This window comes from Salmo salar, chromosome 04 (genome assembly GCF_965601325.2).
Source record: "Salmo salar chromosome 04, fSalSal1, whole genome shotgun sequence".
In the NCBI taxonomy this organism is placed as follows: domain Eukaryota; kingdom Metazoa; phylum Chordata; class Actinopteri; order Salmoniformes; family Salmonidae; genus Salmo; species Salmo salar.
Window position 1 is genome coordinate 66,891,993 of NC_138294.1, and position 22,224 is coordinate 66,914,216.

The 22,224-nt window shown below is 43.2% G+C and overlaps 1 protein-coding gene across 4 annotated transcripts in view; it reads right to left on the reverse strand.

Moving 5' to 3' along the window:
* Nucleotides 1-22,224, reverse strand: part of LOC106603445 (E3 ubiquitin-protein ligase TTC3) — a 61,616-nt gene that overhangs the window by 20,054 nt on the left and 19,338 nt on the right. For 3 of the 4 annotated variants that reach the window (XM_014197131.3, XM_014197130.3, XM_014197135.3), the window contains 22 exons: nucleotides 20,711-20,756; nucleotides 20,501-20,606; nucleotides 10,968-11,004; nucleotides 10,479-10,539; nucleotides 9,969-10,053; nucleotides 9,249-9,401; nucleotides 7,603-7,683; nucleotides 7,248-7,357; nucleotides 7,023-7,149; nucleotides 6,222-6,344; nucleotides 6,028-6,129; nucleotides 5,824-5,916; nucleotides 5,317-5,387; nucleotides 4,999-5,135; nucleotides 2,955-3,275; nucleotides 2,475-2,750; nucleotides 2,304-2,350; nucleotides 2,125-2,184; nucleotides 1,974-2,044; nucleotides 1,724-1,879; nucleotides 1,045-1,543; nucleotides 753-824 (listed from right to left, as the gene is read on the reverse strand). In XM_014197131.3, the coding sequence (XP_014052606.3) occupies nucleotides 753-824; nucleotides 1,045-1,543; nucleotides 1,724-1,879; nucleotides 1,974-2,044; nucleotides 2,125-2,184; nucleotides 2,304-2,350; nucleotides 2,475-2,750; nucleotides 2,955-3,275; nucleotides 4,999-5,135; nucleotides 5,317-5,387; nucleotides 5,824-5,916; nucleotides 6,028-6,129; nucleotides 6,222-6,344; nucleotides 7,023-7,149; nucleotides 7,248-7,357; nucleotides 7,603-7,683; nucleotides 9,249-9,401; nucleotides 9,969-10,053; nucleotides 10,479-10,539; nucleotides 10,968-11,004; nucleotides 20,501-20,606; nucleotides 20,711-20,756 (2,834 nt within the window). The remainder of the gene's footprint in view (nucleotides 1-752; nucleotides 825-1,044; nucleotides 1,544-1,723; nucleotides 1,880-1,973; nucleotides 2,045-2,124; nucleotides 2,185-2,303; nucleotides 2,351-2,474; nucleotides 2,751-2,954; nucleotides 3,276-4,998; nucleotides 5,136-5,316; nucleotides 5,388-5,823; nucleotides 5,917-6,027; nucleotides 6,130-6,221; nucleotides 6,345-7,022; nucleotides 7,150-7,247; nucleotides 7,358-7,602; nucleotides 7,684-9,248; nucleotides 9,402-9,968; nucleotides 10,054-10,478; nucleotides 10,540-10,967; nucleotides 11,005-20,500; nucleotides 20,607-20,710; nucleotides 20,757-22,224) is intronic. The other variant, XM_014197134.3, reaches the window with a different exon arrangement.

Consider the following 22,224-nt stretch of genomic DNA (forward strand, 5'->3'; position numbering starts at 1 on the left):
AACTTTATCGAACAAAACATACATGTATTGTGTAACAATGTCCTAGGAGTGTCATCTGATGAAGATCGTCAAAGGTTAGTGCTTCATTTAGCGGTGTTTTGGGTTTTATTGACATGTCCTTGCTTGGAAAATGGCTGTGTGATTATTTTGGTCTATGTACTCTCCTAACATAATCTAATGTTTTGCTTTCGCTGTAAAGCCTTTTTGAAATCGGACAATGTGGTTAGATTAACGAGAAGTTTATCTTTAAAATGGTGTAAAATAGTTGTATGTTTGAGAAAGTTGAATTATGACATTGTTGTTTTGGAATTTTCCGCCCTGATATTTCACTGGCTGTGTCCCAACCTAGCCCATAGAAGTTAAAATCAGCACAATTCTTTCTGGAGGTGAGCCGAAGTCTACGCCCTTCGTCGGTGATTGGTCAACAGTAGGGATTTGTCCATAAAGTCTTGTCATTCAATGAGACCACTCATTTTCATGCATTTTTGCAGAAAAATACTGCATCAAACATTGCGCGACTAAGATCTCTTTGGCAAAAAGTTCAAAAATTCATGAGATTTTAGTTATAATAAGGTAACTTATTAGAGCGTTGGGCCAGTAACCCAATGTTGCTGGTTCGTATCCCTGAGCCGACTAGGTGATAAATCTGTCCATGTGGTCTTGAGCAGGGCAATTAACCCTAATTGCTCCTGTAAGTCGCTCTGGATAAAAGCATCTGCTAAATGACTAAAATGTAGGTATTCAAAACTCACATTATTCCCTTCAAAAGGATCACAAGGCTCTGTGTTAACAGCCACTTCACTCAAGGTGACACAAGTTGATACCTACAGAAAGAACAAAGACATCACATTGCCTGCGATTACACAGGCTGCCCAATTATGATATTTTTTACACCAAATTGGTTTTTAATCAGTCACAGATCTTTTCACATGAGATCTTCTGACCAGTTAGTGAAAGGAAAATCAGAATTGGGATATATGTCTAAACGCTAACCCTTGGTCGTGATCATAAAAACTTTCAAATTGAGTGAAGACAATTCCCCACCTGTACTTTTGCTGCAGTCTTTCCAGGTGCCTCGACTCCCTTTTCCTCTACATCGCTAATATAAAGGTCAAGATCCTGAAGGTTATCCAGATAATGGTTATCATACGATTTGTCCAATGGAGTTCCAATGGCTTGCAGAGAGCCACAGAATTGAACCGTGTTAGGCTGCACAGGGATAATAGCAATAGGCTCTTCATCACAATCCCTAGTTCCAGAATCTTGAGGATTTGGGAGAAACGCCAAATTGGGGATATCCCCAATGAAGCACAGATCATCCATTCTGTGAGTGTTGGCATCCTGCAGTGACACAGCGTGTTTCATAAGGCCCAGGAGGTTGTCAGTCATGATGAAGCGCAGCGATTCGAGGAGGAAAGGCTTCAGGCCGCCTGCCTCCTGGATCTTCTGCTGGGCGTCGGGAGGGAAGTTGTCCAGCTCCCCCACCAGCTGGGGGTCCTGGGCCTTCAGGGGACCGTACTCCTCCAGGATCTGGGCAAAGTAGCTGGGAGGAAAGATGCAGACATGCAGGTTAGAGGAGCCAGAGGCCATACACACAGGACAAATATGGATCAGCATGACATCTGAATACACAATACGTCATTGATACAAGTTATAACACATTTTTTGCAGACTAAGACCCTGTTGTCCAATACCAAAAGGAGAAACACTGGTACAAACTTACTCATACAAACTCTCCTTAGTCGGGTCGGGGTTGTGGTCCAATATTCTCTTGTAGTGGCTACTGCGGCTGCCATTGTTGTACTGTCCTTCAAACTCTGTCACCTGATCACGAAGATGATTGGGAACGCTGAATGGGTCACTGGGGTCAAGGAACATTCTGCCGAGAGAAATTATGACACGTTGAGAACAAGCTGGGGGTTGTCACTGTTTAGGCTTAATGATGATAGTGTTCTACTGATTAAGCAACTTACAAAGAGTCCTCCTCGAAAAAATCCTCATCCTCTCTTGAGGTACCACCTCTCATTCCCGACAAGACAAACGACTGAGAAAAATAAAATTAGACTGATGTCCAGAAAACACACAATTGCCTCCCTTTCCCTAGGTTTAAATCATAATGCTCACCCCCTTTGGCTCCTTCTGCTTTTTTTTGCGATTTCTGTTCTTAGTCTTAAAAAGGGAATTCTGAAATAAAATGAGTGAAGTTCGATGATCGGTCAAAGTTAAAAATCAATATGCCTAGGTTCAAATGCAACACCAACAGACAGTTTGCTTAAGTGTAGCATCCAACAATCAATACTTACAATTGTATTTTCATTCTCGGTCTTTTTAATCACTACACAAAGCCCATCTGAAAGAACAGTTTAGTTAAGACAACTGGAAAAAAGGAACCTAGCAGCACAACATATTCCAATCTTAGCCTCAAGGGGACCTTTTCCCTATTAACGAGGGTGCATGGGGGTCCAACCGCTTACCCATTATTTCAAAATAGTAATCCAGCGCAGCGTGGCAGGAGGCGTACTGGTCTCTGTGCTCCTCCAACGTCCAGATAAACAGCCTCATCTCCTGGGGAGGGGCCTGCTTCAGGTACTCCGTTATAGTCAGGCCAAGACGGCTAAAAAACTCAGGCATGGTGCCAAACTTCTCTATGAGCATGTCCTGCAGGGGGGCAAAATGTAGCAAAGGAGCTAAGTCCAGCTGCTCCAGGTGGTCTGCATAGCGGTCAATAAACAGTCCAGCTGCATTCAGACCTGGTGAGTACATCAGGGGAGGAAAAGGGAAATTAGCCAAGACGGCACATAAAGCCATGCCAATTTGTGTTGCTGCAGAGTACTTGATTAGAACCAGTAATCTAGTGGCGAGGGTACACAAGTATGCAGCTGGGAGGTTAGCATTGCTCTTCAATACACAAGTTGAAGGCCTGGTTACCAGGAGAAAATGTAATGTGTATTGACCTGAGCTGTCAAGTTTGTGGGCCCAGTCGTGCAGCATGGGACTGGTGTCCAGGCAGCCGCTCAGGCTGTGGATAAAGATGCGGGCCCACACCCGGTTCTTCCTTTCCAGGAGGAGCTCCACCACATCCCCCAGCGTCTCCGGCTGCCTCCCAGCATACGACATGCCCAGCTCGCTTCGCTTGATCCGGTCCATGTCCATCCATGGCTTAAGGTTCTTCATCAACACAGAGATGCTGTGGCTCTGGTCTCTGAACAGATCCTTGCTCTCGCTGATCTGAAGCAGAACACGGTCCCCGTAAGACAGCCAGGTGGGGGATAAGTCTGGAGAAGGGAGTTCAACAGTTAGGAACTGAGGATACTATGACAGAGAGAAACTGTTATGTGGTCAGAACAGAGTTTGGAATGTAACAGTGATGTGGATTGCATAATGTACACTGCTCAAAAAAAATAAAGGGAACACTTAAACAACACAATGTAACTCCAAGTCAATCACACTTCTGTGAAATCAAACTGTCCACTTAGGAAGCAACACTGATTGACAATACATTTCACATGCTGTTGTGCAAATGGAATAGACAAAAGGTGGAAATTATAGGCAATTAGCAAGACACCCCCCAATAAAGCAGTGGTTCTGCAGGTGGTGACCAAAGACCACTTCTCAGTTCCTATGCTTCCTGGCTGATGTTTTGGTCACTTTTGAATGCTGGCGGTGTTTTCACTTTAGTGGTAGCATGAGACGGAGTCTACAACCCACACAAGTGGCTCAGGTAGTGCAGCTCATCCAGGATGGCACATCAATGCGAGCTGTGGCAAGAAGGTTTGCTGTGTTTGTCAGCGTAGTGTCCAGAGCATGGAGGCGCTACCAGGAGACAGACCAGTACATCAGGAGATGTGGAGGAGGCCAACAACCCAGCAGCAGGACCGCTACCTCCGCCTTTGTGCAAGGAGGAGCAGGAGGAGCACTGCCAGAGCCCTGCAAAATGACCTCCAGCAGGCCACAAATGTGCATGTGTCTGCTCAAACGGTCAGAAACAGACTCCATGAGGGTGGTATGAGGGCCCGACGTCCACAGGTGGGGGTTGTGCTTACAGCCCAACACCGTGCAGGACGTTTGGCATTTGCCAGAGAACACCAAGATTGGCAAATTCGCCACTGGCGCCCTGTGCTCTTCACAGATGAAAGCAGGTTCACACTGAGCACATGTGACAGATGTGACAGAGTCTGGAGACGCCGTGGAGAACGTTCTGCTGCCTGCAACATCCTCCAGCATGACCGGTTTGGCAGTGGGTCAGTCATGGTGTGGGGTGGCATTTCTTTGGGGGGCCGCACAGCCCTCCATGTGCTCGCCAGAGGTAGCCTGACTGCCATTAGGTACCGAGATGAGATCCTCAGACCCCTTGTGAGACCATATGCTGGTGCAGTTGGCCCTGGGTTCCTCCTAATGCAAGACAATGCTAGACCTCATGTGGCTGGAGTGTGTCAGCAGTTCCTGCAAGAGGAAGGCGTTGATGCTATGGACTGGCCCGCCCGTTCCCCAGACCTGAATCCAATTGAGCACATCTGGGACATCATGTCTCACTCCATCCACCAACGCCACGTTGCACCACAGACTGTCCAAGAGTTGGCGGATGCTTTAGTCCAGGTCTGGGAGGAGATCCCTCAGGAGACCATCCGCCACCTCATCAGGAGCATGCCCAGGCGTTGTAGGGAGGTCATACAGGCACGTGGAGGCCACACACACTACTGAGCCTCATTTTGACTTGTTTTAAGGACATTACATCAAAGTTGGATCAGCCTGTAGTGTGGTTTTCCACTTTAATTTTGAGTGTGACTCCAAATCCAGACCTCCATGGGTTGATAAATTGGATTTCCATTGATTATTTTTGTGTGATTTTGTTGTCAGCACATTCAACTATGTAAAGAAAAAAGTATTTAATAAGATTATTTTAGTGTTCCCTTTATTTTTTTGAGCAGTGTATTTAGTCAGTGAAACAGGTTCCTTTGGAAAGGAACCTGTTGGACTATAAATGTAAGATGTCTGTACCCTTCTGTTTTATGATAATGGTCTCCCGATTCTCCAAAGGCATCTGATCATTCTTGTATTGCATAGTCAGAGAAGCATCTTGCCTATGTTGTTTCCGCCTGAGCTTACGATCCTCTTTGGATTTCAACTTTTTGAGACTGGCAAACAAAATGAAATGAAAAACATTAAGATACAGAAACAATTGTGATGGTAGTAATATTACTGCCTTGGTTAAAGATTTGCTTGACATACAAAATCTTTGATGTGCTCAGTCTGACAAATTGCATTGGGTATGGACATGCAGAAAAACTTAAGCACACAAATGTTGGTTCAACTGACCTTGAACATTTCTGATTTACTCTCAATTTTGCTGTACCTGTAGGTTTTTCAATAGATGCTGAAGACACAAACTAAAGACACAGAATAATACATTCATTAGTGTGCTCTAAAATGGCAATGACATTTAAAGATGCACTATGCAGAAATCGATCTGCCATTTCCTGGTTGCTAAAATTCTAATTGCATAATTTCAGTTTATGTGAAGAATAAAAAAATCAAGTATAGTGTAGAGAATCATTGTACCACCTAAACCACTGTTAAATATATTTTCCATAACCCAAAATATTGTATTTTCAGCTGGTGTACAAAACCAAAAGTAAGATGCAAAAATTAATAATTTAGCAGGAATCATAGAAATAGCGCACATACAGATCTACCACTTCTTAGAATTGCTTTCAATGAAAATGACTGACCTATAACACGCAGCTCTATGTGAATTGCCCATAACGTTACATATTGCAGCTTTAATAATAACAACAACATGCCAACATTAGAGAAATGCCTTACCTCACATTTGACAAGCCCTGTTGAACCATAGATTTTAATATGGCAGATTCTACCCCTACATTCTGGAGTAAAGCATATTTCCTGCAGGAAATCCTGTGGGTAAAACAGATATGAGTATACTGGCAGCAAGTGAAGCAAAAGTGAATTGTGAAGCAAAAGAAAATTGGTGTGCACTTGAACTTGAAGGTTGCAAATAGATCTTACCTTTTCATTCTTATCAGAGAATGCTGTTGCTTTCAACTTCTTCCAACAGCTGATATGGTACTCCACTTTGCAGCCTTGGCAGCAAACCACACGAATGAAACCCTATGAGTAAAAAGACAGCAGTGAGTGTTTAGTGAACATGTTAGGTCTGACTTTCATGGAGGGAAACTAGGTTTATCACATTTGTCATTTACCTTAAAATCTGGATCTGTGAAGTAGATTTCCATTTTGGAATGGACAAGGCAATTCTGATGCCGACAAATTGCATCTGGTTTAGGTGGAAATTTGCATATCTCTATGGATTCTTCTAGCAGCTCCTGTTTTGAAGTTAAAATAAAAAAGCTGAACAAAATCAAAAACGACAGCAAGCAATGACACATTCCCTTCCTCATTTCAACAGTTGAGTTGATCCAAACCCAATGTCATAAGCTTCGTCTTCTGATATGGAGAAATCAAAATCGGACCAATACGCAGCGGATTGAGTGCTCATGTTTAGTTTAATTTGTAAAGTGAACACGAAAAAACAATTAACAAAGAACGACAGTTTCACAGGCTATACACAGCAGTGCAAAAACAATCTCCCACAAACTAACAGATGAAAACAGGCGACCTAAGTATGACTCAATCAGCAACAACGATGTACAGCTAGCTGTTCCTGATTGAGAGCCACACCAGGTCAACACAGAAATACAACACTAGACCAGCCCCCTAGAAATACAATACAAGAACATACCAACAACCCGGAACACATAAATCAAACACCCCATCTTACATAAATACATATCTAATAAACCCCTTAAATCAAATACCCTTTCTACATAGATACACCACTAAACCCAGAAACACTCTACACAAAATAACCCTCTATATAAACACATAACCAAAAATATGTACAACAAATACCCTCTGCCACGTCCTGACCAAACTACAATAACAAATAGGCCCTTTACTGGTCAGGACGTGACACCCAATTAAGACCATAAATGAGAACGTACCTTGAAATAGTCCAGCTTAGTCTCCTCAACAATAACTTTTGTGGTGGGCCAGGTCAGTTTGCCAGGTGTTATCTTTTTCTTAACCATTTGCATAGAATCAGAAAACTGTTGCAGAGCAACTGGAAATCTACAGGAGGGAGGAAAAAAAACATTTGCCCGTATACCCAGTGACATGCACCTAAAATTTACAGAGTGCTCTATAAACATGATCCCATCCGTAACTACCTGTTCTCCTTCTGATACACTTTTCCAATGCCGTAAAAAACCAGACACTGAAACTTCCGCTCTTCAAAGGTTATGATCTTTTCAAAGTCCCTTTGAGCTTCAGCAAGTTCCTAAATAGAAGAAGAAAAAAAACAGTACAAAGCCTGATGGTTTTGATGTCTCAACCACACTTACATGCCATTCAGCAGACGTTTGCGACTTAGTCATGCGTGCAAACAATTTAATGGTCCCGGGAATTGAACACACTACCCTGGAGTTACAAGTGCCATGCTCTACCAACTGAGCTACAAAAGGACCACTTGAAAAGCACAGTAGCCTTCCTCGGTATCTGGCGATCACACAGAAAGTTTCTTACCTCAGGTTGACCCATCTCTAACAGAGCTGAGGCATGGCCATAAAGCAGCACAACTTGGTCAAGAGCACAGAGGCCAAGTTCCTGGGGAGGAGAAAAAAGTGAATTAGCTGCTAGCTAAATTAGATAACGGCCAGTTAGCGTGCTAATGCAACTGATACTGTAACGTTATTTGAAACAGGCAAGGTAACCTTGTTGGCAAGCTAGCAAATATTAGCAAACATGCTTGCAAGCTAGCTAGCTAAATTGCGTTGGTTAGCTAGCTACTGCAGTTGCTCACCAATCTACACCAAACTATTTGCAAGGCTCATCGATCCCTCAACTGACTTAACAATTTTTTTTATAAATTCAGTCAAGCTAGCTTGGTACGTTAGCTGGCCAGACTAACAAACACATGCGACTACAGGGGTTTGTATACATCAAGTTCCTAAACACAGCTTTAACCATTTGCCAGCTAACAGTTGCAATGATTTCACCTACGACAAACATTACCATAGTTTAAAAAATAAACAAATAAAAAAAATTAAAAAAATGGAGGAGAGAAGATAACTGAGCTAATTTACCTGACTAGCTAGATTTCCAACTGTAGCACATGAACCAGTCGAATGAATGACACTGTGAGCGAGTTTTGCATGGCCCAGTGCCCCCGGGTGGGTGAAGAGTTTACTTAGAGGGATACTTCAGGATTTTGGCAATGAGGACCTTTATCTAGTTCCCCAGAGTCAGATGAACTTGTGGATACCATTTATATGTCTGTGTCCAATAAGAAGGAAGTTCGAGGAAGTAACTAGCATTAGCACAATGACTGGTAGTCTATGGGTATCTACTAGCATGCTAGCCTTTCAATTTCCCTCTGGCACTCAGAGGCTGCATGACAGTGAACTTGCAAAGATACATTGGTGCAGAATGAGCAATGTTAACAAATGTACAAATCTAAAAAGACTAAATCAGGGTTTGCATCCCCACTCACCATCACGGCTAAATTATATTTGAAAAACTGATGGAGGAATAGATGTTTTGGTACTGTGATATTACTGTGGTACCGGTATACCATGCAACACTACAATAGAATTGTCTAAAATGTGCAAACTCCGCCCAGCTGGGGCAACGGGCCATGTAAAATGAACTCGCCCTGTGGGAGGAATGCAAAACATTTTACGTGAACACGCAAGTGAAGTTCAAATATTTATTGGTTCAATAAGGATGCACTTGCTATTGGATTTCACAGAGAGATGGGGGCAGGGGTGAGGAGTTTGGAAAAACCATAATCAACCAACTTCTGTCACCTTTGCAAACATAAAAGGCAGTGTGACAGTGAGAAACAAGAGTCCACACTTCTAAAAGGTACATAACTCTAAGAATTGCCTGTGTCAAGACAAGTTGTGGTTTAATATTTTCTGCTTTAGGCTTTTCTGAGAACGCACACCATGGCTCCTCCTCAACATCTGCACAAGGCCTTGCAAGTGAGTGTGTCTTCAATGATGGTTTTGCTCTAAATAAAAGCCCAGTTTCCTGTTATGATGCACCTTTCCTATTGCACATATCTATTGCTGTTGAGCCAAGAAAAAGTTGAGTACAGATTGAGCTGAAGTTGCCCCACATCTCTGACGGTTTCACTGATGGTGGGAGGGACAGGCTTCGTGCCGTACCTTTGGTGTGCTGGTCTCCAGGATGACAAGAGCCTGGGAGAAGGCCTGCTCTGCGTTGCGGTATCGCTGGTCCGCCAGGGCCGTGTGGGCATCCTGCACAGCTGACATCAGCGCGTCCCGCACACTGGGGTCTCTGGAGCTGCCTAATATTGTCTGAGTGGGAAGGGGTATCCATGAGTCACTAATAACCCGTAAGGTTGTTTCTAAAACACATTTTAACGTGAAAACTACTTCAGGAAATCATGCTTCAGCCTAGTTGACATGTTCTTTGAGATAAAAAGGACCCAATTAAATGGGATGAATATACAATCTGTTTCAGAGCCAGGGAGATAGTGGGTTAGAGGGTAGGCCACAGTATATTTCCATAATGAAGGGCATACCATTAGTGAGGGGGAAGGTAAAGGTTATGGCAGGAAATTGTTTGGTGTTGTGAAATCAAATGTGAAATTCTATTTCAGAGGGGTATACTACAAAGCAGGATCAATGAATTAGTTAGCTAACTTTGATAAACAACCAGAAATAACTTGATTTTCTGATTCAATAAGAAAGCTATAAACTTGTATTTTTTGGTTGTCGAGTCAGTTAGACCATTCCAAGCTAATCTTCCTAAAAAATAAGTCATTTCAGAATATTTAGATAAACTACCTCAGATTCTGCTTTGTAGTATACCCCTCTGAGCTGTAACATCATGACATTGTTGTCACACTATTAAAGCTGTACCTTTGAATACTGGTTTCTGCTCTTCCCTTTCGGTTTCTCTGAAGCGATGTGCTGTGATTTGCTGCTCTTTTTATCAGCCATTTGCCTGAAAAAAAAAGAAAGAAAAAAACTGCTTATCGTATTTTGTATACTTTTTAGAGTAGCCTACTATAGTCAATTGCAGAGTACAAAAACGTGACTGAATGTACCCAACTGTCTCAAATGGTCTAACCAGAGTTACTTGAGACCAACCAAAAACAGGAAATCACCCAAGTAGAACTGTAGACAATTATTTGACATGATTTGACTAGCACTATCAAACATTAAAGAAGTTAGCAAGAATGCACATACCACACAATACTTCCATTTTCAACTAACAATTCCTCTCAAGAACGTGTCTTATGGTGCTTTTCCTACACAATTTAACAACGATTCAGATGCTTGGTTGGGTTCAATAAATCAGTAACGAAATAAACAGATCCATTGTTCATTTATTAAAAACCTTGTAATCAAATCAATCATAAAACTCACCTTTTCGTCTCTTTCGGCCCCTCTGCATTATCCTGTGAATGTGCTCTCCCTTCAGCTTTCACTAGGGAGAAAAGGGTTCGTTTTGGAAATCTCAGCGAAGAAAACATGTACAAAACCAGCAACTCTGGAGAAAGTGGTGGTGTGTGCTCTTAAAGAAACAGCTCAGGGAAGTCAAAACAACCACAAGGTTCTGGGCTGCAAGACAGACTGGCTTAACTTGTTCTCAGAGTTGCAAAAGCATTAGGCATTTTTCAACACTGTTCACGTGAGGGGGTGGGGAAGAGAGGGCCGTATTCTGAATATGCTATGTCAGCGCCTAAGTAACAGACTTATTTCAACAGCATTTCTAGAGATGCCTACAAATCTGCATTGAATTTAATTCAAAAACTAAAATCTAAAACAAATTGCTCCTATCTTTTTCAACCTTAACAGAATACCTTTATATTAATTTCGAGCAAAGGCAGAAATGGCAGCAAAAATAGCCCTTACCTGGCTGTGTCAGACTTTCCACCTTGACTCCCGAGAACTGGGTTTGACAACATGAAAATAACAGAAATATACATTTCCTAAAACATTATGGATTACATATTTGGACAGCAAAACATCCCCAAAAGTATTACTCACAACTGGATTTATTTAGAAACATTAATGTCCATTAATAGATGACGTCAATTCTATAGCTGATCAAACAGCTCATTGATCAGTGCACGACAAAGCAATCACCAGTTGCAGTACTTGAAACTACAATGTGTTAACTTTTTGGGTACCCGACAAAATTCACAGAAATTTGAGTTTTTGATCAGTCATTATGATTGAAACCAAGTCTAAGAAGCAGTAGATCTATTCTATGTGCATTATTTCTATAAATCACAAAGTATTTGCATCTAATTTTGTACAAATCTAATTTTATTTGTCACACGCACCGAATACAACAGGTGTAAACATCACCATGGAATGTTTACTTACAAGCCCTTAACCAACAACGCAGTCCCACAAATAGAGTTAAGAAAATATTTACTAAATAAAAAATAACGAGGCTATATACAGGGGGTACCGGCACAGAGTCAATGTGCGGGGGTACAGGTTAGTCAAGGTCATTTGTAGATGTAGGTAGGAGTAAAGTGAGTAGGGGGGGGAGGTTCAGTGAAAATAGTCCAGGTGGCCTTTTTATGAATTCAGTCTTATGGCTTGGGTGTAGAAGCTGTTAAGGAGCCTTTTGGACCTAGACTTGGCGCTCTGGTACTGCTTGCTGTGCGGTAGCAGAGAGAACACTATGACTTGGGTGACTGAAGTTGACAATTTTTTGGGCCTTCCTCTGACACCACCTAGTTAGTATAAAGGTCCTGGATGGCAGGAAGCTTGGCCCCAGTTATGTGCCAGCGAAACAGTCTTGTAGTGTAGCATCCGCGTCATCTGTCCACTTCCGTATTGAGCGAGACACTTGTACTTCCTGTATTAATTTTTTCTTGTATATCAGGAAGATAGAATTATGGTCAGATTTGCCAAAATGGAGGGCGAGGGAGAGCTTTGTTTGAGTCTGTGTGTGGAATAAAAGTGGTCTAGAGTCCCCCCCCCCCCTCTGGTTGCGCATGTGACATGCTGGTAGAAATTAGGTAAAACGGATTTAAGTTTACCTGCATTAAAGTCCCCGGTCACTAGGAGCGCCACTTCTGGATGAGAATTTTCTTGTTTGTTTATGGCCTTCTACAGCTCGTTGAGTACTGTCTTAGTGCCAGCATTGGTTTGTGGTGGTAAATAGACAGCTCTGAATAATATAGATGAGAAATCTCTTGGTAGATCGTGTGGTCTACAGCTTATCATGAGGTACTCTACCTCAGGCGAGTAATACCTCGAGACCCCTTTAATATTAGACATCATGCACCAGCTGTTATTGACAAATAGACACCCCGCCCCTCGTCTTACCAGATGTAGCTGCTCGGTCCTGCCGAAACACAGTTAGAAGCCAACCAGCTCTATATTATCCGTGTCGACGACATGGATAATATAGAGCTGGTTGGCTTCTAACCGTGTCGTCGTTCAGCCATGACTCGGTGAAGCATAAGATTACAATTAATGTCCCGTTGGTAGGATAGTCTTGATCGTAGATCATCCAGTTTATTTTCCAGTGATTGCACGTTGGCTAATAGGACGGAGGGTAGTGGCGGTTTACTCACTCGCCAACAAATTCTCACAAGGCACCCCAATCTCCGCCCCCAGTATCTCCATCTTTTCTTCATGTGAATGAAGGGGATATCCATTGCGTCAGACTCATTAAAGAAAAAAAATCATCGTCCAGTTAGAGATAAGTAATTGCTGTTCTGATGTCCAGAAGTTATTTTCAGTCATGGTACAATCATTCTCTACACCAGTGGTTCCCAACTTTTATAGTGCTGTACCCCTTCAAACATTCAACCTCCAGCTGCGTACCACCTCTAGCACCAGGGTCAGCGCACTCTCAAATGTTTTTTTTGCCATCATTGTAAGCCTGCGCGCACACACACACACACACATTAAACATAAGAATGAGTGAGTTCATCACTTCTCACGAGCCGGGTTGTGACAAAGAGCTCTTATAAGACCAGGGCACAAATAATAATTTTGCTCTTTATTTAGCCATCTTACATATAAAACTTTATTTGTTCATCAAAAGTTGTGAATAACTCACAGGTTAATGAGAAGGGTGTGCTTGAAAAGATGCACATAACTCTGCCATGTTGGATTTGAGTCTCAGTCTTAAATCATTTTCCACAAAGTCTGTGCCTGTATGTAGTTTTCATGCTAGTGAGGGCTGAGAATCCACTCTCACATAGGTACGTGGTTGCAAAGGGCATCAGTGTCTTAACAGCACGATTTGCCAAGGCAAGGAACTCTGAGCGCAGCCCTACCCAGAAATCTGGCAGTGGCTTAAAAAAATTAAATAAATAAAAGTAATAAGTAATTTAAGAGCAGCAGTACAATAACAATAGCGAGACTATATAAGGGGGGTACCAGTACAGAGTCAATGTGAGTTATTAAAGTGACTATGCATAGATAAGAGAGTAGCAGCAGTGTAAAAGGGTGGGGTGGGGGGCAATGCAAATAGTCTGGGCAGCCATTTAAATTAGATGTTCAGGAGTCTTATGGCTTGGGGGTAAAAACGTTTGAGAAACCTTTTCGTCCTAGACTTGGCGCTCAGAGAGAACAGTCTAGGACTAGGGTGGCTGGGGTCTTGGACAATTTTTAGGGCCTTCTTCTGACACCGCCTGGTATAGAGGTCCTGGATGGCAGGAAGCTTGACCCAGGTGATGTACTGGGCCAATGCACTACCCTCTGTAGTGCCTTGCATTCGGAGGCCGAGCAGTTGCCATACCAGGCAGTGATACAACCTATCAGAATGCGCTCAATGGTGCAGCTGTAAAACCTTTTGAGGATCTGCGGACCCATGCCAAATCTTTTCAGTCTCCTGAGGGGGAATACGTTTTAGCGTGCCCTCTTCACAACTGTCTTGGTGTGCTTGGACCATGTTAGTTTGTTGGTGATGTGGACACCAAGGAACTTGAAGCTCTCAACCTGCGCCACTACTGCCCCGTCGATGAGAATGGGGGTGTGCTCGGTTCTCCTTTTCCTGTAGTCCACAATCTCATTTGTCTTGATCACATTGAGGGAGAGGTTGTTGTCCTGGCACCAGAAGGCCAGGTCTCTGACCATCTCCCTTTAGGCTGTGTCGTCGTTGTCGGTGATCAGGCCTACCACTTGTGTCATCGGCAAACTTAATGGTGTTGGAGTCGTGCAGTCATGAGTGAACAGGGAATACGAGTGGACTGAGCACGCACCCGAGGGGCCCCTGTGTTGAGGATCAGCATGGCGGATGTGTCATTTACCCTTACCACCTGGGGGCGGCCTGTCAGGAAGTCCAGGATCCAGTTGCAGAGGGAGGTGTTTAGTCCCAGGGTCCATAGCTTAGTGATGAGCTTTGAGGGCACTATGGTGTTGAAAGCTGAGCTGTAGTCAACGAATAGCATTCTCACATAGGTGTTTCTTTTGTCCAGGTGGGAAAGGGCAATAGAGATCGCATAATCTGTGGATCTGTTATGGCGGTATGCAAATTTGAGTGGGTCTAGTGTTTCTGGAATAATGGTGCTGATGTGAGCCATGACCTGCCTTTCAAAGCACTTCATAGCTACGAGTCGGTAGTCCTTTAGACAGGTTACCTTCGCTTCCTTGGGCACAGGGACTATGTTGGTCTGCTTAAAACACGTTGGTATTATAGACTCGGACAGGGAGAGGTCGAAAATGTCAGTGAAGACACTTGCCAGGTGATCAGTGCATGCTCGCAGTACATGTCCTGGTAATCCGTCTGTCCCTGCGGCCTTGTGAATGTTGACCGGTTTAAAGGTCTTACTCACATCAGCTGCAGAGACCGTGATCACACTCTTCCGGAACAGCTGGTGCTCTCATGCATGTTTGTGTTATTTACCTCGAAGCAAGCGTAGAAGTAGTTTAGCTCGTCTGGTAGGTTTGTGTCACTGGGCAGCACTCGGCTGTGCTTCCCTTTGTAGTCTGTATTGATTTGCAAGCCCTGCCACATCCGACGAGCGTCAAAGCTGGTGTAGTACGAGTCGATCTTAGTCCTGTATTGACGCTTTGCCTGTGATGGTTCGTCGGAGAACATAGCGGGATTTCTTATAAGCTTGTGGGGACGACGGCATCGATGAACTTATTGACGAAGCCAATGACTGATGTGGTGTACTCCTCAATGCCATCAGAGGAATCCCGGAACATATTCCAGTCTGTGCTAGCAAAACAGTCCTGTAGCATTGCATCTGCTTCATCTGACCACTTTTATTGATCGAGTCACTGGTGCTTCCTGCTTTAATTTTTGCTTGTAAGCAGGAGGACAGAATTGGATGGATTTGCTAAATGGAGGGCGAGCTTTGCATGCGTGGAGCAAAGGTGGTCCAGAGTTCTTCTCCCTCTGGATGCACATTTAACATGGTGATAGAAATTTGGTAAGACCTTTAAGTTCCCCTGCATTAAAATCCACGGCCACTAGGAGCGCCGCCTCTGGGTGAGCGTTTTCCTGTTTGCTTATGGCGAAATACAGCTCATATTATGGCGGAGTACAGCTCATATTATGGCGGAGTACAGCTCATATTATGGCGGAGTACAGCTCATATTATGGCGGAGTACAGCTCATATTATGGCGGAGTACAGCTCATATTATGGCGGAATACAGCTCATATTATGGCGGAATACAGCTCATTGAGTGCAGTCTTAGTGCCAGCCTCCGTCTGTGGTGTATGTAGACCGCTACGAAAAATACAGGTGAAAACTCTAGGTAGGTGGAGTATTTCATGATAAGCTGTAGACCACACTACCTCAGGCGAGCAAAACCTTGAGACTTCCTTAGATATTGTGCACCAGCTGTTAGTTACAAAAATACATAGTCTGCCACCCCTTGTCTTACCTGATGCCGCTGTTCTATCCTGCCGATGCAGCGTATAACCAGCCAGCAGTATGTTGTTCATGTCATCGTTCAGCCACGACTACGTGAAGCATAAGATATTACAGTTCTGAATGTCCCGTTGGTAGTTTAATCTTCTGCGTAGGTCAATTTTATTTACCAAAAGATTGCACGTCTGCTAGCAGAATGGAAGGCAGTGGGGATTTATTAAATCGCCTACGAATCCTCAGAAGGCAGCCAGCCCGCCGATCCCTTTTTCTCCGCCTTCTCTTCACGCAAATGATGGGGATCTAGACCTGTTCCCGGGAAAGCAGTATGTCACTCACATCGGGCTCGTTAAAGAAAAAAAAAGGATTCTGCCAGTTCGTGGTGAGTAATCGCAGTTCTGATGTTCAGAAGTTCTTTGTCATAAGAGACAGTAGCAGCAGCATTATGTACAAAATAAGTTACAAACAAAAAACACGATTGGATAGGAACACTTAAAACATCAGCCTTCTCCGGCGCCATCTTAACTCACTGATGTCACAAAGCTGTCCAGTACTTTAAAAAAACCTGTTGTCCTGGATTCCAGTGGTTTGCAGAAGAGGATGTCTTCCTTAATTGCATCCGTAATGGGTCAGCGGTCAAACGACCTCCACTCATCACTGTCAAACGCTCCCTGAAACACTTCAGCGAGCAAGCCTTTCTAATCGACCTGGTCCGGGTATCCTGGAAGGATATTGACCTCATCCCATCAGTAGAAGATGCCTGGTTATTTTTTTTAAATGCCTTCCTCACCATTTCAAATAAGCATGCCCCATTCAAGAAATGTAGAACCAGGAACAGATACAGCCCTTGGTTCTCTCCAGACCTGACTGCCCTTAACCAACACAAAAACATCCTGTGGCGTTCTGCATTAGCATCGAACAGCCCCCGTGATATGAAACTTCTCAGGGAAGTTAGAAACCAATACACCCAGGCAGTTAGAAAAGCCAAGACTAGCTTTTTCAAGCAGAGATTTGCTTCCTGCAACACAAAATCCAAAAAGTTCTGGGACACTGTAAAGTCCATGGAGAATAACAACACCTCCTCCCAGCTGCCCACTGCACTGAGGATAGGAAACTCTGTCACCACCGATAAATCCACTATTATTCAGAATTTCAATAAGCAATTTTCTACGACTGGCCATGCTTTCCACCTGGCTACCCCTACCGCGGTCACAGCACCCCCGACAGCTACACGCCCAAGCCTTCCCCATTTCTCCTTCTCCCAAATCCAGTCACCTGATGTTCTGAAAGAGCTGCAAAATCTGGACCCCTACAAATCAGCCGGGCTAGACAATCTGGACCCTTTTTTTCTAAAATTATCTGCCAAAATTGTTGCAACCCCTATTACTAGCCTGTTCAACCTCTCTTTTGTGTCGTCTGAGATTCCCAAAGATTGGAAAGCAGCTGCGGTCATCCCCCTCTTCAAAGGGGGGGACACTCTTGACCCAAACTGCTACAGACATATCTATCCTACCTTTCTAAGGTCTTCGAAAGCCAAATTAACAAACAGATTACCGACCATTTTGAATCCCACCGCACCTTCTCCGCTATGCAATCTGGTTTCAAACTGGTCATGGGTGCACCTCAGCCTCGCTCAAGGTCCTAAACGATATCGTAACCGCCATCGATAAGAAACAATACTGTGCTGCTGTATTCATTAACCTGGCCAAGGCTTTCGACTCTGTCAATCACCACATCCTCATCGGCAGACTCAACAGCCTTGGTTTCTCAATTGATTGCCTCGCCTGGTTCACCAACTACTTCTCTGATAGAGTCCAATGTGTCAAATCGGATGGCCTGTTGTCCGGGCCTCTGGCAGTCTCTATGGGGGTGCCACAGGGCTCAATTCTTTGGCCAACTCTTTTCTCTGTATACATCAATGATGTCGCTCTTGCTGCTGGTGAGTCTCTGATCCACCTCTACGCAGACGACACCATTCTGTATACTTCTGGCCCTTCTTTGGACACTTAACAACCCTCCAGATGAGCTTCAATGCCAAACAACTCTCCTTCCGTGGCCTCCAACTGCTCTTAAATACAAGTAAAACTAAATGCATGCTCTTCAATCGATCGCTGCCTGCACCTGCCCGCCCGTCCAGCATCACTACCCTGGACGGTTCTAACTTAGAATATGTGTACAACTACAAATACCTGGGTGTCTGGTTAGACGAAACTCTCCTTCCAGACTCACATCAAACATCTCCAATCTAAAGTTAAATCTAGAATTGGCTTCCTATTTCACAACAAAGCATCCTTCACTCATGCTGCCAAACATACCCTCGTAAAACGGACCATTCTACCGATCCGCGACGATGTCATTTACAAAATAGCCTCCAATACCATACTCAATAAACTGTGTGCAGTCTATCACAGTCCCATCCGTTTTGTCACCAAAGCCCCATATACTACCCACCACTGCGACCTGTACGCTCTCGTTGGCTGGCCCTTGCTTCATACTCGTCGCCAAACCCACTGGCTCCAGGTCATCTACAAGACCCTGCTAGGTAAAGTCCCCCCTTATCTCAGCTCACTGGTCACCATAGCAGCACCCACCTGTAGCACGCGCTCCAGCAGGTATATCTCTCTGGTCACCCCCAAAGCCAATTCCTCTTTTGGCCGTCTCTCCTTCCAGTTCTCTGCTGCCAACGACTGGAACGAACTACAAAACTCTGAAACTGGAAACACTTATCTCCCTCACTAGCTTTAAGCACCAGCTGTCAGAGAAGCTCACAGATCACTGCACATAGCCCATCTATAATTTATCCCAAACTACCTCTTCCCCTACTGTATTTATTTATTTAGCTCCTTTGCACGCCATTTCTATTTTGCACTTTCTTCCACTACAAATCTACCATTCCAGTGTTTTACTTGCTACTTTGTATTTACTTTGCCACCATGGCCTTTTTTGCCTTTACCTCCCTTATCTCACCTCATTTGCTCACGTTGTATATAGTCTTATTTTTCTACTGTATTATTGACTGTATGTTTGTTTTACTCCATGTGTAACTCTGTGTTGTTGTATGTGTCGAACTGCTTCGCTTCATCTTGGCCAGGTCGCAATTGTAAATGAGAACTTGTTGTCAACTTGCCTACCTGGTTAAATAAAGGTGAAATAAAAATAAATAAAATTGACCCCCCATAAACATAACAGACATACCAGGAGCTGTGCCAGGCCAGCCATGTCTGTTGACTCATCCAGCTGTAACGTATAGAATTCACTGGCTTGTATGCGAAGCAGTAATTGTTTCAAAACATCTCCTGCCATGTCACTGATGCGTCGTGAAACAGTGTTGATTGATGAAGGCATTGTTTGTATAGTTTGGGCCTTTTACACCAGCCATATCCGCAGCAGCAGGAAGAATTAAGTCCTCCACAATAGTATGGGGCTTGCCTGTCTTAGCCACTCGGTAGCTCACCATATTAGATGCTTCTAGCCCCTTCTTATTAATGGTATCTGTTGCTTTGATATATAATATATACATCAAAATAATGTCTTACTACGCGAAAGTCGTCTTTATTCTCGCTCAAAAAACTCCCGTGGCTTATTTTTCAAGTTGTCATGTTTTGTTTCCAAATGTCTGTACAAGAGTGAGGGTTTCGTCGAGTTGTGAGATAGTACTTTTGCACATATAAACACACTGTGGCTGAGGAACGGTACTACTCCCAATTTAAGTGAACCCCAAAGAAATGTAGTTCATCATATTTCTGCCTCTTCGATGGTCCAATGTCCCTGTTTGTTGTTCGGCGCTTTCCCGGGTAAGGGGGCAGTAGCTCTTCGGCTGCATCAGATTCACAACTGTCAGTGTCCATGCTAGCTGGGATAACAACAAATGTAGAATTACTGATGCTAGCATTGGATGTGCTCATGGAAGCAGAACAACTTGTGTCGTCGACAGGTGCAGTACTGCTGGTTGTAGCAGTACTACCAGTAGAGCTGGTATGTGTCTCTACAGACGTGGGCCTTAATTTTTTTTAACCATTTATCAATTTTCTTTGAGCAAACAGAATGAGCAGCAGCTACGTTTGGCTACATACAGACCGTTAGTGGAACTCCCGCGAGAGTGTAACGGTTAATGTGATTGGATGTTAATTATTTGACTAGGCTATCTGTATTTGACATTGTGTTATTTTGCTGAACACGATGGTTCATTTTATTTTTGACAGTGAAACGAGGCTACTCAGGCGAGAAAGAAACCTCACCCAAATGTATAGCCCTGTTGTAAAATACATAAATGGACTGTTTGAAGATGTGAAGACTTATTTTTTATGTGAATCACATTTTTATTTGGAGTACCCCTGACGGCATTGTGTATACCCCCAGTTCTACACTATATTTGCTTGATTGATTTGTCATATAAAAAATATACAAAATTAAATTAGGCTAACTATTAGGATTTTAGCAACTAGGAAACGGTGGAGCGATTTCTGCATAGTGAATCTTTTAAAGTCCCGTTTGCGCATTGCAAGGACTGTTTTGTGGACAAAAGAGGACCCCCTAAATGTAATTCATAGACTAGGGTAGTGAAAGTTGAGGGCCAGGTCTGAGTAACTGACCTTGTTCTCAGGAGCGGTGCTTTTAGTGGAAGGCTCAACTTTACTGGCGGATTTAGCGGTCTGTTTTCGTGACTCTGTAGTGTCTGCTCTGGTGGTACTCTCCGTTCTATTGATATCAGTAAAACACAATGGTTAAACATTCTAAATGATCCACAAAATGTATAACTACAGTTGGTTTGAAAACACCATTGAGTAAGTTACTGTACATACCTTTTACTTGAAACTTTCTTAGCTGCAGTTTTATTCGGTCTGCCAACTAGAAATGAATACAGTTTGCATACATGAAAATAAATAATCACATTATACAGACTTGGATTGAATGATTTAGCAAAACCAGACGAGATCTAACAAATTCTAAACTTATAACAATTAACCTGTTAGGGCTAGGGGGCAGTATTTACACCGCCGGATAAAAAACGTACCCGATTTAATCTGGTTACCACTCCTACCCAGTAACTAGAATATGCATATACTTATTACATATGGATAGAAAAGACCCTAGAGTTTCTAAAACTGTTTGAATGGTGTCTGTGAGTATAACAGAACTCATTTGGCAGGCAAAAAACTGAGAAGGTTTCATGCAGGAAGTGGCCTGTCTGACAAGGTGTCGTTCTTCTTGTCTCTGTTTATTGAAGAGTGAGGATCTTAGCTGTCCCGTGACACTTCCTACGGCTGCCATAGGGTCTCAGAAGGCGGTAAAAAGCTGAATCGTGGCTTTGCAGGCTCTGGCTGAAAAAAAGTAGCACGTTTGGGTAGTGGCTGGTTACAGTACTGTGAGACTCAGGCTCGTGCCCGCGTCGACCGAAAGCTTTGTTTACTTTCCTCTGTTTAGCTAAATGGACATTCCCGGTCGGAATATTATCGCTTTTTTACGAGAAAAATGGCATAAAAATTGATTTTAAACAGCGGTTGACATGCTTCGAAGTACGGTAATGGAATATTTAGATTTTTCTTGTCACGAATTGCGCCATGCGCACGACCCTGATTTACCATTTCAGATAGTGTCTGGGACGCACGAACAAAACGCCGCTATTCGGATATAACGATGGATTATTTTGGACCAAACCAACATTTGTTATTGAAGTAGCAGTCCTGGGAGTACATTCTGACGAAGACAACAAAAGGTAATCAAACTTTTATAATAGTAAATCTGATATTGGTGAGTGCTAAACTTGCCGGGTGTCTAAATAGCTAGCCCGTGATGCCTGGGCTATGTACTTAGAATATTGCAAAATGTGCTTTCACCAAAAAGCTATTTTAAAATCGGACATATCGAGTGCATAGAGGAGTTCTGTATCTATAATTCTTAAAATAATTGTTATGCTTTTTGTGAACGTTTATCGTGAGTAATTTAGTAAATTGTTAGCGAATTCCCCGGAAGTTTGCGGGGAATTTGCTAGTTCTGAACGTCACATGCTAATGTAAAAAGCTGGTTTATGATATAAATATGAACTTGATTGAACAAGACATGCATGTATTGTATAACATAATGTCCTAGGGTTGTCATCTGATGAAGATCATCAAAGGTTAGTGCTGCATTTAGCTGTCTTCTGGGTTTTTGTGACATATGCTAGCTTGAAAAATGGGTGTCTGATTATTTCTGGCTTGGTACTCTGCTGACATAATCTAATGTTTTGCTTTCGTTGTAAAGCCTTTTTGAAATCGGACAGTGTGGTTAGATTAACGAGAGTCTTGTCTTTAAATAGCTGTAAAATAGTCATATG